Consider the following 14,625-nt stretch of genomic DNA (forward strand, 5'->3'; position numbering starts at 1 on the left):
CTACTTTACATATTCACGTATTCATCATCGTCAGGTTCCGTCTCTCACAAGTTGCCATTACCACCATCTACTATCATTATTCAACAGAATATCTGGTTATCACAATAACTATTATTTTCTACCTGGGACTGCCGTGATTTATAGAGCTCTGTGACTTTTCCATGGATTATCCCTTTTTGGAGTGAGTCCCTATATTATACTATACATTGTATTATGTAAGTGGTTTCGAATATCCATAAATGTGATTGAGTTTTTATGAGATTATTAATAATATTTTTTGTATTCAGATTCCGTTTCATTTATTTATTGAATTTTTATGTTTTTAGAATAAACAATATTATTCATCCATGGTTCATAGTTGATATTTCGATACCTATACACTATTGCATATTTTTTCTTTGTATTAACTGTTTATTGGAGGATTGCAGACCTTCGGCAATTAGTGTTCCGTGTCCATTGCCTATTCAGTACTAAGAGATACATATTTTTTTTTTTATATTTTGATAAATTTACCCCCCTGTGTGAAAATGCCCTTACTTCCATGTTTTATGAGTATGACCCAAATCATCACATTTGAACGCAAAATTGCATAATATTTGTCTTTTCTCTATCCTGACAGGAGGATGTGTAGTAGAATTCTGGTGGGGTGTTTTTGTTTGTTTTGGCTTTTTTTGTTTTTACACTGGGCACTATGTAAACTAAAGTACATTCCTTCAAAAGTGACAGGTCCTCTCTAAGTGAAGTGGCCCACTGGCAATTTTTCAGCTGTAGTTTTCCACAACAGCAATTTGCTGCCTTTCTTTTTAGTGTGTTTTTGTAGCAGCTTTCTGCAGCAATTCTTCAATGATTGATGATGAAAATCACTAAATGCAGAGTGTTTTTCAGATAACTTTGAGGACAAGCAAAAGCCTCTACAAATTGTATGCTCATTGTACAAAGTACCTGATAGATACAGTTTATTTTAACAGACCTGCACTCTCCAATATCATTATATCAGCTGCGTCGGCAGCAATATACAATTTCTAGTGGAAAATTGCTGTGTGACATCCTCCAGTAACATTTCATGGATATCTGTAGAAACAAATTTTTAGTAACATAATTGCTGGAGAAAATTTGCTTCCAACAGCAATTTAGTGATGCCAGATCTAATAGCTGCATGGTGGTACAGTTGTCAGCATTGCTAACCTGTAGAACTAGGGTCATGGGTTAATTTCCAACTAGGGCACAGTGTCCACAGACAGTGAAGATTTTATGTTTTCCCCTTCACTAGTCAAAAACATACTGGTAGGTTAATTCTGACTAACTTAACCTGTGTTTGTGTGAATTTAGACTCTAGGCTGCAATGGGGCAGGGACTGATGTAAATTAGAGATGTTCACTAACCCCCGTGTTTTGGTTTTGGATCTGTATTAACTTAGTGTTTTGGTTTTGGCAAAAGCGCCCTCATGCGCTTTGGTTTTGGATCTTTATTTTTTTGAAAAATTGCTAAAATATGCTAAAATCACATCATTTGGCTCTTTTTTTTCCTACATTATTATTAACCTCAATAAAACTAATTTTGACCACCTAACAGGTCACAATATTATTTTCATCCACTTTCAGCAAAAGTCTGCAGCGAGCTGGCTGGATACTAAGCGACAGAGCATGGCACAAACACACGGCAGTTCATAGCACATCTAGGTAACATTGCCGCACAGCAGTTGCAGAAAAGGAAAGTTGAGCAAGATAGAATTGTCCTTGGGCCCTACCACCCACCCTTATGTTGGATATTAAAAAGGACATGTGTCATTTAACAAACCAAGCACTTCAGCGACAAGAAGTACCATTTTTGTGGCTGAAGAGATTGGTTTGTTTTAGCCCTCACAAAACAAGCTACAGTACTTTAGCTGCCTTAAGCCCAACAGTGCTGTGAATGAACTCTACAGTGGCAAGATGTTGTTGTCATAATCCTCACCCTCATCAGTTTGTACATCATCCTCACACAATATTAATTTATCCTCGCTGCAATCCACCATTACAGAAGTCTGTAATTTGATGTAATTGGCGGTAAAGGCCTTTCTCGTGGAATTTGTAGTTCATTTTGATGAACATCATCTTTTACAGATTTTTAGGAGGTAGCCTCCTACGCCGGTCGCTGGCAAGGTTCCCGGCTGTGCTGAAAACTTTTTCTGAGCACATACTGGGCAGCATAAGTATTGCAAAGCGAGTTGGTACATGGGTCTCCAAATTGCCTTTCCTCCTCCCAGTACGTAAAGGGACTGTCTGATGTATCTATTTTTTACGCTGTCATTAAAATAATCCTCCACCATACTTTGGATGTTGATAGTAGGATCAGGTCATGTTACGGCAGAGGTGTTACGAGTTTTGGCCAATTCTTTTAGAGCAGACCAGATGCCAAAATGTTCTGTTGACATGTGTGTGACCACTGGGTCTCTTGGGAAAGCTAATTTTTGCAAAGCACATGGCAGTTTATAGCACACCTAGGAAACATTGCCACACAGCGGTAGCTGAAAGGAAAAGTGGTGCAAGATGGAATTGTCTTTGGGACCTCCCACGAAAACAAGCTAACAATGGGCTTAAGTCAGCTAAGCTAACAGTGCTCTCAATGAACTCTAAGGGGTAAATGTAAAAGTTTTTCGGCAGGTTTGAAAAGTGGAGATGTTGCCTATAGCAACCAATCAGATTCTAGCTATCATTTTGTAGAATGTACTAAATAAATGATAGCTAGAATCTGATTGGTTTTTCAAACCCACCAAAAAACTCTCAGCTTGATACATTTAACCCTAAGTCTGCAGCGAGCTGTCTGGTTACTCTGTTGATTAGTAATGGCACAGAAACACGGAAGTTCATAGCCCATCTAGGAAACATTGACACGCAGCAGTGGCAGAAAAGAAAAGAGGTGCAAGATGGAAATGTCCATCGGACCTCCCACCCACCCTTATGCTGGATTGACATAATATGATTGATGGGCAGCAGAGTAGATGAGGTTATAAAGTCGACAATATTATTACATTGACAGTATTATTAGGACATCAATTGCAATGTAGACAGCATTTAGGTTGACAATTCAAATGTAGACAGTACTAGCCCTAGCTCTAACCCTCTCCCTATCCCTACACCTGTCCATAACCATATCCCTAGCTCTATAATAATATTGCCTACATTCGAATAGTCTACCTAATCACACTGTCCACCATGTGAATTGGTGACCTAATAATACTGTTGAGACCTGAATTGTCAACTGTTACACAAGTTGATAGACCAAGGACAAAATGTCAAACAGTGAAAGTTGGAATTGTCCTTGGGAAATATATTAAAAAGGATTTAACAAACTCACACAGAAACAGGAGGGGTAGCAGGTACAGTTTCACAAACCAATTATCTAAAAAATGGCTTTTCGCTGTTCCTCCATTCTCTGAAACATATAAAGTTTGGAATTCCACCTTGTTATCACCTCTTGCTTCAGTTGGTGGCAAAGCAAATTGTATTCTTCTACTATTATAACTGGAGTACTGGAGACTGGAGAGTGATAAGAGCACTGACTGCTACCCCTGTTTCTGTGTTAGCAATGGCACTGAGCAGTGTCACTGGAGACTGGAAAGTGATAAGAACACTGCCACCCTCCTGTTTTCTGTGTGAGCAATGGCTCTCAGCAATGTGACTAGAAACTGATAAGAACACTGCCACCCCTCCTGTTTTCTGTGTGAGCAATGGCACTCAGAAATCTGACTGGAGAGTAACAAGAATACTGCCATCCCTCCTGATTCTGTATGAGCAATGGCACAGAGCCATATCACTGGAGACTGACAAGAACAATGCCACCCCTACTGTTTTTGTGTGAGCAATGGCACTGAGGAGACTGGAGACTGATAAAAACACTGTCACTCCTCCTGTTTCTGTTTGATGCTGACCAATTGCACTGGAGACTGCCAAGAACGATCCTACCCCTTCTGTGTCTGTCTGTGAAATGGCGCCGGATCTCCTTGGAGGGCGGTACTTATGGTATCCAAAAATCACATGGTCTGACGATGCGCCGATGACGTTTTGCCTCGATTTCAGTTCCGAGGACGTGCAAAAGCTCAGCTCGGTACTCGGATTGCCTAAGTTCGGGGGGGAAGGTGGGGGTTGAAAACCGAGCCACCCGAGCTGAGCATCCCTCATGTAAATATTCTCTGTAATTTGGTGGCACTGTATAAATAAAGGTTTATAATAGTAGACATGTACATGCTGCACTATATCAAAATATGACAACGAGATATTCCTCTTATCCTTTTAATAAAATTGAAAAACAGAAAAAAGTCTTTAAAAACTATAACAAAATGCTTCCTTCTCCCAACTCAGTCCCCAGCAAGACACAATAATGTCACAGACTGCATGCCACACATATAGTGCAAAATGTTCCATTCTGTGCACATTTTTATACCAGGATAGTGAGAAGGCCTGATTCATTAAGGAACTTAGGCACAAAATTTGTTACTTAATTCTCCTGGACAAAACCATGTTACAATGCAAGGGGTGAAAAATAGCTTTCTATCTTGCACATAAGTTAAATACTGGCTGTTTTTTCATGTAGCACACAAATACTTGATAGCTTATTTTTACACAGAAATTTAAAGTTGATATTTGTGTGCTACATGAAAAAAACAGCCAGTATTTAACTTATGTGCAAAATAGAAATCTAATTTTGTATTGTAACATGGTTTTGTCCAGGAAACTTAAGTAAGAAATTTCTTGCCTAAGTTCCATAATGAATCAGGCCCTCTGTCACTATTACACCTATTAATAAGACACCTTTCTAAATATAAAGTCTTCAGACAGCCTTTATGTTAAAGATTAATTATTTGGACCATTGTTGTCATTTCTTTGTCTACAGTGTTTTGAGGCACAAACAAGGATTAGGGAGAGAAGGAATAAGTTAAATGGGAACACTGGTTAGAGGTGAACATTTTACATTTACAGCTTGTGTTGTCCAAAGGTGTCTGGAGATCTAGACTGTGAATGATCATCAGACAGAGAACTGTAGAGTTTCTGGGGATGAGTCAGAAGCAAAGAATTTCTCACTGAGGCACCTCTGACATCACACTGGGTTATCAGACAATAAGGCGAGGAACTTGTGCACAGTTTTGGGCTTGTACTGAGAACAGAATGCTGACATAGCAGAGTTAAACTACAGCAATATTTTGGAAAAACTAAATCACAAACACTCCTTTAAATGTACTTGTGACAATGTTTATTTTATTTTCAAGGTTTCGATATATTGCCATACTTATGTACCTAGAAATAACAACAACAATTTAAAAGAAACTGCATTTCTAGATATTAATGAGTTTATATAAGATGAAGTTTATGGGGGGTAAGAGCATCAGTTCTTATTGATAAGCCCTTTCTATGAAAAGGGGCTCATTCACATATAGCAGCTATTACTAATGTCTGAAAGGTGCTTAAAGACAGAATGGCTTCTTAGGGGTTCATTACCATTATTGAGTTAAGAAGAACAAGCTACATGAATACAACAGTTTGAATTGGTAAAAGTGTAACAATTGCAGAGTGCAAGAAAACACGTTCAAAACACTCAACAATAATACGACACCGGAAACATTTTAGAAAACATTCACATAAATTACAACTTCATATTTTCCTTATATTTACCTTTTCTTTTAAAAGTTATGTGGTAAAACAATGTTGAGTTCATCGAGGTAGGAGTTTCTAATCTACACTCTGGTTCTGTTGGGGATACAGATGGTAAAATGTACATCTTTGTTTAGAATTAAGCAGTAATCATCTGTATATTGTTATATACAAACTTATCTTATATAGCATATAATAACTTACTATGACATCTCATTGGCTATCACACTTGAAAGCATAAAGGTGCCTGGAGGCCCTAACATCCTTCTGTAGAGGGAGGAGCCACCAACCTGGTGTGGCCCCACCCCCTTCGGCAGCTCTGAAAGGGACCCTAAGAAGTTTATGTTATTCCTTTCTAAAATCTCAAAAGGGAAATAAACAAATATCTCTAACAATACTATCATTATGTATTTAAAGTTTAAAATATTTGAATTACATTAAATCTATTATTTTTCACTCTACAGCAGAACAACATATCCAATTCTATCACTACAAATGGTTTATGGTTACTATAAGCAGTGATAAACATATCTATCTGTGATGAGTGTTTTTTGACATGGTATGTTATCCTGCTGGATGTAGCCAACAGAAGATTGGTTGACTATGGCCACAAATTGGCAGAGAACTGGGGGGAGGAGGGCGCTGAAAAGTACATGGGGGGGGGCAAGGGCGCTGGAGAGAAGAGAAAAAGATTCAGGGGACGGGGGTTGGAAAGAAGGGGGGGTTTCTTTGAAGTACATAAATATATTTACATTAATACAATGAAAACATGATGTGTCATTAATTATAAAAAAAAAAAATAAGTAACCCATTAATTTGATTGTGGGGCAGGTGGGGCAAATAGTTCTTTGTATTAAATGAGAATACTATTAATGTCGGGGCTGATGGGGGGTGAAAATAAGGTTGGGGTTGGTGAGGTGTGATATGTCTGTTAATTAAATGGGAATCCTATTCATTTAATGTCGGGACTGGTTGATGGGAGAAGGCTTGTTTATTAAATGTAAACACTACTTAATGTCATTCTGGTTAGGGGGAAGGAGGACTAATTAGTAAATTTGGGTGCTATTAATTGAATTTAATGTCTGGGCCATATGGGGGGAAAATAAGCATATTTATGAAATGTGAATGTTATTATTTAAGCTGTGGGGCTGATTGGGTGAAGGAGGCCTGTTTACTGAACAAGAAAAGCAAATGATTTAATGTCAGGCTGGTTGGGATTAGGGTGGTCTAGTGCTTTTTCATTGCTCAACTATCCAGGGGGTGAATAGTAACAATCTCTTTTCCAAACAGGGCCTCAATATGCCAGGATTCGGCCAAGCAGCAACCGAGCTTAAGACACCGGCAGCAGCACCAGGTAGACATGTCCCCATGGAAGTGTATCCTTGCACGTGTGTGAGTAGGTGGGACTTCTGTCTTGTCCAGGGCACTAAAATGTCTATTTACATTAGAGCCTCTGTGGGATGTGAAGGACAATGAGTTAGAAAATAATTTTTATGTAGATGTATCAAATTAAGTCATTACTGAATGTTATAGTTAGACAGTGCCAACTATGAAGAAAAGAGAGTACATGATTGAGGTCTGCCTTTTATTAGAAGCAACCACATATGTGAATCACTGATGAATCACCGCTTCCTTATAAAAATGCACCTCGACTAAGTAGCACCTGCACTCCTATATCTTCTTTTGGTGCTTTTAAATCCAATTCAAAATCCATCAATATCAAGAGGTGAGTGAGGTAGGGTGGTGCTGTACCAGAATTACATTCTCAGTGGAAGTCAGGAGAGGGAGCAACAATACACCCAGGGAAGATGGGCGGCAGGCTGTGCTGGAGCAGCAATGGTTACAACAGACTTTTATCTGGTTTATTTGTTTATATCTCTTCATGTACAGAGTGAAACAGACTGTCAGAGTGAACCTATTCCATTTTATATAACTGTCTCCTTTCTCATCATATACATAATTGCCCAATGTTGTGTGATCATCATTGACCATTGCAGCGTCTAATCAATAAGGATGGAGCTCGTAGGACTGATTCCTATTTATCACTTTCATGGGCCTGATTTTTTTCTTGGAGATGTTGTATTATTTTTTTTAAAGAGTAGATATTTTTTCAATAGCAGAAGCAGACCAATATGTAAATATTTTTAAGACAATTCTTCATTTTTCGGAAAATATTTCCCCTTACATATTATGCAAATATACTTTTTTCAGGACCAGTTCTGCTTTTCACTGGTATTTCACATAAACATACATAATAATGTAAATATTATGGATAATGTAAATAACAGCCTGGTGATCCTTTTAAGTTCCACTTGAGCTGCATTGTGTTTCATTCATTTGCAGTTAAATGAAATGCAATTCAAGCAGAAGGGTAGCTTGGGATGAATTCCCTTCTGCATATAAAAGGTTACCCTGACATTCCAAAAAGGTAATACATTCCATCAGAGGCCAAGAAGCACAATTACACTAACTACAGACCACTGTATGATGCTCATCATAGCTAGCAGTACAATGTGAGAATAGGCAAGTTGCTCAATCAATCAATCCCACCCAATCCCTCCACCAGATATCTCTGTGCAGGTTCTCCCTAAAGCAGGAGGACAATGAGCATGAGGTTCTCCTGCAAAAGTGGAAACCAGCCTCAGGTTACATAGCCTGGGGTCATTCTCTGTATTAACAGGAAATCTAGCAGCAGGACTGGAGTCACAATGAGGGAGGATGCAATAAAAGTTTTGAGAGCAGAGTGGGGTCCTGAGAGGCTACAGCAGCAGCATCGCCCACGTACTGCCCATATTTTGCCAAGGAGTCCAGCGATACACTTTTTCTCCAGTGAAAGCAGACACACCTTACCAGCGGCAGGGGTTACCATCAGTGATAGTAATGCACCCTCTTTTGCCGGCAATGGGGCTTTCCGCTCCTCTGAAACCATAGTCTCTCTTGTGAGACTAAGCTCCTCAGTAGTACATGGACAGTCTGTCAGCGAATCAAAGTGAAGGGAGCACTGGTACCCCTGTGGGACAGTCTGAACCTGTGCCAATATAATAAATAAGTACACTGCATTTTTATGATCATAAAACTGAAACTACCTACAAGGCTGAATAAACATAAATGTTATGCTATTAAAAATAATGATAGTTCCTTACAGCCAATAAGGTTAGAGTTCCACCATCACACTATAGTTTTTTTTTAACTATAGTGTGCTGCATTTAATATTAAATAGATATAGACAGTATAAATTAACCCTAGATTCTAAACTAAAGAGTACAAATATTAACTTATATAGTGTTTTGCAAACAGTCATACTGTTATTACTCCATATAAGAGATCATATAAGTACCATTTGAATGATAAGTATCTTTAGAGAAACCCGCACACAGGATAAATGATGTTAGTAATATTTATTTCATTAAAAGCATAAAAGATTTTAGTTGTAAAGTTACAATTTTATCTGTCTGAAAAGCTGCTAAAATATGAACATATGATTGACATTGTGGAATAATCCTACATAGATAAACATTATTGTCTAGAGTCTAGACTATGAGTTCCTTTTGTTTATAACTATCTAACATCACTACTGAGAGATATTAATTATATCAACACTGTAATTTATTTAATTAGAAATATGCTAGTGCTTTTGTAGCATAAATATTCTCCTGTATATATTTCAATCATAGGTAATTATTAATATTTCCTATAAGGCTTAAAAAAATCAACTGGAGGAGGGGAACCCATAGCATTTTTTTTTACATTTCCTGTTTCTTTAGTTCTTTATTTCTTCACTTACATATATTTTTTAGATATTTCATTATAATAAAGGATTAAAACACTTTAGTTTTCAACTAATAAAGATTTGTAAAATTTTAAACATTTTACTTTTCAATTGTTCTCAGAGAGCCTACTAAAAGAATACAATTAGAAGTGCAAAGTAAAATAAATTGGTTTTGAAAATCAAATGACAAAGACTGTTTGTTTGTTTTTTTGTCATGTGTGAAAATCACTGTTGCAAAGTTCTCTATCACTGACTATCATCATCATCATCATTATGTATTTATATAGCACCCGCAGATTCCGTAGCGCTTTACCATTGGGAACAAACAGTAATAAAACAATACTGCATAATACAGACATACAGGGAGGTAAGAGGGCGCTGCTGGCAAGCTTACAATCTATCAGGAAGGACTTTTAACCATTTTAATTCAAAATCATATAGTCTCTTCTGGTTCATATCTAGAGTATGAATAGATAGTCATGCAAATGAGGAACATTTTTATTTAAAAAAATAACATTAATATCCATTTTTAAAAAACATGTTAGATTACACTTAAATGTTTTAATTTGCAAACCACCTGGGAACACCGAACAGTTATAAGGTTGCATGTAAACAGAGAAAACATATCAGGTTCAAAGTGACAGTTTTGTGCACCTTTCAGTTTCTGACACACCTAGAGCTGCGACATGGATGACATCGTGTTGATCTGGTGGGTTGGGCACCAGGTTTCATGCTAGACAATATTTACCTGGACAGGAAAGAAAGGAAGAATGCAACCGAAGTTACAGGACAGCCCAGTTCTGTCTGCCCTCCCCTCTCTGTGTTCCCTGGTTCCCTCCCCCAATCTCTACACCTTTCCCCTGCCCTCCCGACACAGATAAGGCTCCATTTTCTAAACTGGTGTGTGAACTTGTATATCTTGTGCAGTTCACTGGTCTTCCACATACTTGTGCTGCGCCCCCCTCTTTGTGGAGCTTGGACTGACCCAGCATTTGTATTTTGGCTTTATTGTCACACACTTTCTGCAGCTTCGAGGAGAGCAGCACCAGATCCCTGGCAGTCACCATGTTGTGGACCCCTGCTGGAGGAGGGATTGTGCTCCTGTTGTCAATGGTAAGTGTCTGTTCCTGTGGGACCATTTGTGTTCCGTGTGTAGCCAGTTCATGCTTTGCCCACCCCTGGCTGCAACAAGTAACAGAACAAGTCATTAAAAGACGACTTGTTTAAACTTGCTATGTAACATCCATGTGGCATAGACTTCTTACCTGTCTCGGCAGAACCACCACGCCCTGTAACTAGCTAACTAACGTATACCTCTGAAACCTAACAAAACCGCTACTTTAATATTATTAAAATGTCCTGTTTAAAATGTTTTATGTATTGAAGGCACTTGGATACACGGTATCAATGAATTGCGACTTTCTTTACTGTCAATTTAAACGTCATCCATGTGTGTACTGTACCACTGTGTATGTCGGTTTCTAATTGCGAAACCGATTAATGTGATTCAAATGGTCATATGATCTTTTACCTACCTATCTCTCAGGAATACATTGTGTAATTTGTTATAAGTCTGTACTAGATCGAATAGTCCTACTAATTAATGTTTTTCATCAGTGTTGCTTCTTGTAAAACATTTTAAGGAATGTGAAGAAACAAAGGAATAACTATTGATACATTGTCATTTTTACCGAAGGAAAGTTTCTTGTGCTTCTAGCTGCTTTTCTAACTTACTGCTTTAGCAATTCAGCAATACTAGTACATGTTTTTTTCTTTCTACAGTTTGTGAACCTGTTCTTGCTTGTAGAAAAAGTATAATTAAAAAACAAATAAATACTGTTGGCAAAGTGGGACATTCTTTATATAGATACTGTAGTTTGTGATATTTCTCTTTAAGGATTGTTTTGAATGTTTTTTTTTGTTAATTTTACAGTTTATCTATATGAGGATTTATGTTTTAGGACTATATTATATTGTAAAGACGTTTTTGAATATGAGAGAATGCTTTTATGGAAGGCCCATGAAGAATACCACACCCACCAGTCTTGGTTGGAAGGCTTGTCTATGATTCTTCTGTGACATAGGACTGATCAACATTTTAAAAATAAGCAGTGACTGTAGTTGTTACGCGTACATTGTTTGGCCGACTGTGTAATGGGACACTATGGTACACAACCATTTTGACAGACAACGTGACGGTTGGATCTTTCCAATTTGAATTCCTATGTGAGTGGCCAGATTCCACAGATCCAGATGTGCAGCAATCCGGCTGAATGTCATTTGTCAGGTTCTACGGAATCTGTTGCGCCATTTAAACAAACAATAATGATTACAAATGGCTGCAGTTTTGTGTCTGTCTGCGGCAAACATTTACAAGACAAACTGAGCCACTGTGTGAAATGGCTGATATCAGAGATAGATTGTGCTGTGTATATAATGTAAATACTGTGCCAAACATCATCTCGCATGTCTTTCAAGATATGGAAACTATAGAAAATTAGTCAATTTGGCTAGTGGCTCTTTTATGTATTGCAACTTCAACTATTAAGTTTTGTGGCACTTTAAGTCAATAGAGTATCCTAGAGTATGGATACATGAATTTGACATTAAAAGGTTCTCTCCACTGTATAATAAAGTTTGCTATAGCATTTCCCTAACCTAATAATTCTTCCAATAGCTCTCTAAGGTACTGCCAGTTTTATGCCTGGTATTTGCAGACAACCAGCAACATTTGTACACTGGAGCTATATGCATGTGTTTTCCCTACTGCTACCTTATAACTGTTGTCTGGGAAGCTGATGGTTTTAACAATGACTAAATGGAGTATAATGATTTTTAATATTTATAAATCGGCAAGATTTGAGAAGTAAACCACCTTTTCCTCCTTTAATTTACACTACATGGCCAAATGGATGTGGACACCCGAACATCACATCAATATGTGTTTGTTCAACATCTCATTTAAAAAAAACCCATGGGTATTTATATTGGTCTCCCCTTTGCTGCTATAACAGCCTCCGCTCTTCTGGGAAGGCTTTCCACTAGATTTTGGAACATTGCTGTGCGAATTTGCATCCATTCAGCCTCAGAGCATTAGTGGGGTCTGGCACTGATGAAGCCTGGATTGCAGTGTACATTTCATGACAGGGGTGTTCCATGTGGTTGAGGTCATGGCTTTGTGTAGGCCCAGTCAAGGTCCTCCACACCAAAATCTGGAAACTATTTCTTGATGGACCTCGCTGCGTGCATGGTGGCATTATCATGCTGAAACAGGAAAGGGCCTTCCCCAAACAGTTGCCACAAAGTTGGAAGTACACAATTATTTAGAATGTCATTGTATGCTGGTGTATTACCATTTCCCTTTGGCCCAGACCTTTATTCCTCCTCCAGAAAATTTTGCAGTTGTCAGGACGGATTTGAGCAGGAAGCGTTCTCCTGGCATCTGCCACAACCAGATTTATCCTTCAGACTGCCAGATGTCTGGAGTGGTGAATCACACTTCACCAACATGTTTTCACTGTTCCAGAGTACAATGGCTGTGAGCTTTACACCACCTCAGTCGATGTTTAGCATTGCACATGTTGATCTGAGGCCTGCTTTGGTTCCAGAGCCAGATTGTAACTCGGTATTGAGTGTTGCAACCAAGGACATATGCTTTTTATGTATTATGCATGTCATGACTCGGAGGTCCCCTTCTTTGAGATTGTGTGGCCTACCGATTCACAGCTGAGCTGCTGGTGATCCTAGATATTTCCACTTCAGAATAACTGCACAATGTTGTTAGCTGGGAAGAAATTTAACTGCGTTTTTAGAAAGGTGACATCCTATTAAAGTGCCTTGGTGAAAGTCACTGACCTCTTCGTTATGACCCATTCTAATGATAATGTGTAGCTATGGCGATTGTATGCACCTGTTAGCAATGGGTGTGACTGAAATGGCCAAACACACTGATTAGATGGGGCGTCAACATACTTTTGTCCATGTAGTTTATCATGGAGACGTTTGAGCGTTTCAGGGGAGAGACTAATTGGCTCACATCACACAAAGAATTAAAATAGTAAAACAATGAGTTGCTTGCTGCCAAAAGAGTCTTTCCATTTCTCATTAAAAAAATAATGGTAAGACTTATTATAAATCCCCTCCTTGTTTCAAAAATGACTGATGGAAACAGGAGTTTTTGCAAACTCTACTTTTCTGGACATATTTATTTTCCCCCCTAAGGGGTTAAATGTGCAAAAAGTGGCTGTAAGGGTCGTTTTTGCTAAACTAATCCTTTATGTAAGTGTTTTCTATATACACTCTCTCCTGTCTATGGTCATGCCTACCCTTTCTGTTTCACCTCTATACATAACATGTATACTCCTTTACCAGAGTTATTTTTATTGGGGTTTTTAAATGGTAGGGGAAGAGGATACAGGGAAAAGGAAGGGTTACATAGTGGGGAGCAGACAAAACATAACATAGCAAAATATGTAGTAGCATTAATTCAGGAAGGTTAATATACAAGGCACTTTTCAGGCAGGTAAATAAACTATAACTGAACTGTTACATGTCACATGGGAGAACATGGAGACATATGTATACTCCTTTTATAACTTTTGTATTTTCCAAGTTGTCTGTCTACTTGCAGATGTTATTTACTTTTCTATGCATTGTGAATCAAGTGGTATTACTTAACAACATTGAAACTATAGCTTGAGTTTAGAAACCAATGTAAACAGGTGTGAATATTTAATACCTTTCTTTATACTTCATGGAAACAAGGGACATTTTCCATGCCCAAATTCAGACTGAAGAGATAGAAGTGTTTCAGCATTCTATCCTTTATTTCTCCTAGTGGATATTTTTTTTTTTTAGTTATTTGATACCAAAATACTGTACTCTTGAATTTAATCAGAAAATTACTTTTGGAAATCAGTAGTTCTTATTCACTCATTTATTTTTATCGTTTGTTTGCTTTATAAATTGGGTTGGTTTTTGGATTTGATCCCATTTTTAAAAAAGGGGTGAAAAAGACCAGGCAATTTCCTCGAGATTCAACTACAACAGGTTTTATAAAATTTCACACAAGGATATGTAAACCAATACAAGTCCTGGCACTGGTGAACATACTTTGGTATACTTGTTATGGATAACTCCGCTGTAACCACTGAAAGACTTAAAGTAGATGGATGAGCAAGCTGACTCCAAATTTTCTGCAAATATTCTACTCCTGCCATTAAATCACCT

At 38.0% G+C, this 14,625-nt stretch overlaps 2 protein-coding genes across 2 annotated transcripts in view; one reads left to right on the top strand and one right to left on the bottom strand.

Annotated features, from left to right (window-relative positions):
• Positions 1 to 9,064: 9,064 nt before the first annotated feature.
• Positions 9,065 to 14,625, bottom strand: part of B4GALT6 (beta-1,4-galactosyltransferase 6) — a 157,853-nt gene continuing 152,292 nt past the window's right edge. Inside the window, exon 10 of the transcript XR_012692890.1 lies at positions 9,065 to 10,144. The gene's annotated coding sequence lies outside the window, so the exon portion shown is untranslated. The remainder of the gene's footprint in view (positions 10,145 to 14,625) is intronic.
• Positions 10,139 to 14,625, top strand: part of DSG2 (desmoglein 2) — a 38,865-nt gene continuing 34,378 nt past the window's right edge. The window contains exon 1 of the mRNA XM_075213462.1: positions 10,139 to 10,509. Within this exon, the coding sequence (XP_075069563.1) occupies positions 10,462 to 10,509 (48 nt within the window). The 5' untranslated portion in view covers positions 10,139 to 10,461. The remainder of the gene's footprint in view (positions 10,510 to 14,625) is intronic.

This window comes from Mixophyes fleayi, chromosome 5 (assembly GCF_038048845.1).
Source record: "Mixophyes fleayi isolate aMixFle1 chromosome 5, aMixFle1.hap1, whole genome shotgun sequence".
NCBI lineage: Eukaryota > Metazoa > Chordata > Amphibia > Anura > Limnodynastidae > Mixophyes > Mixophyes fleayi.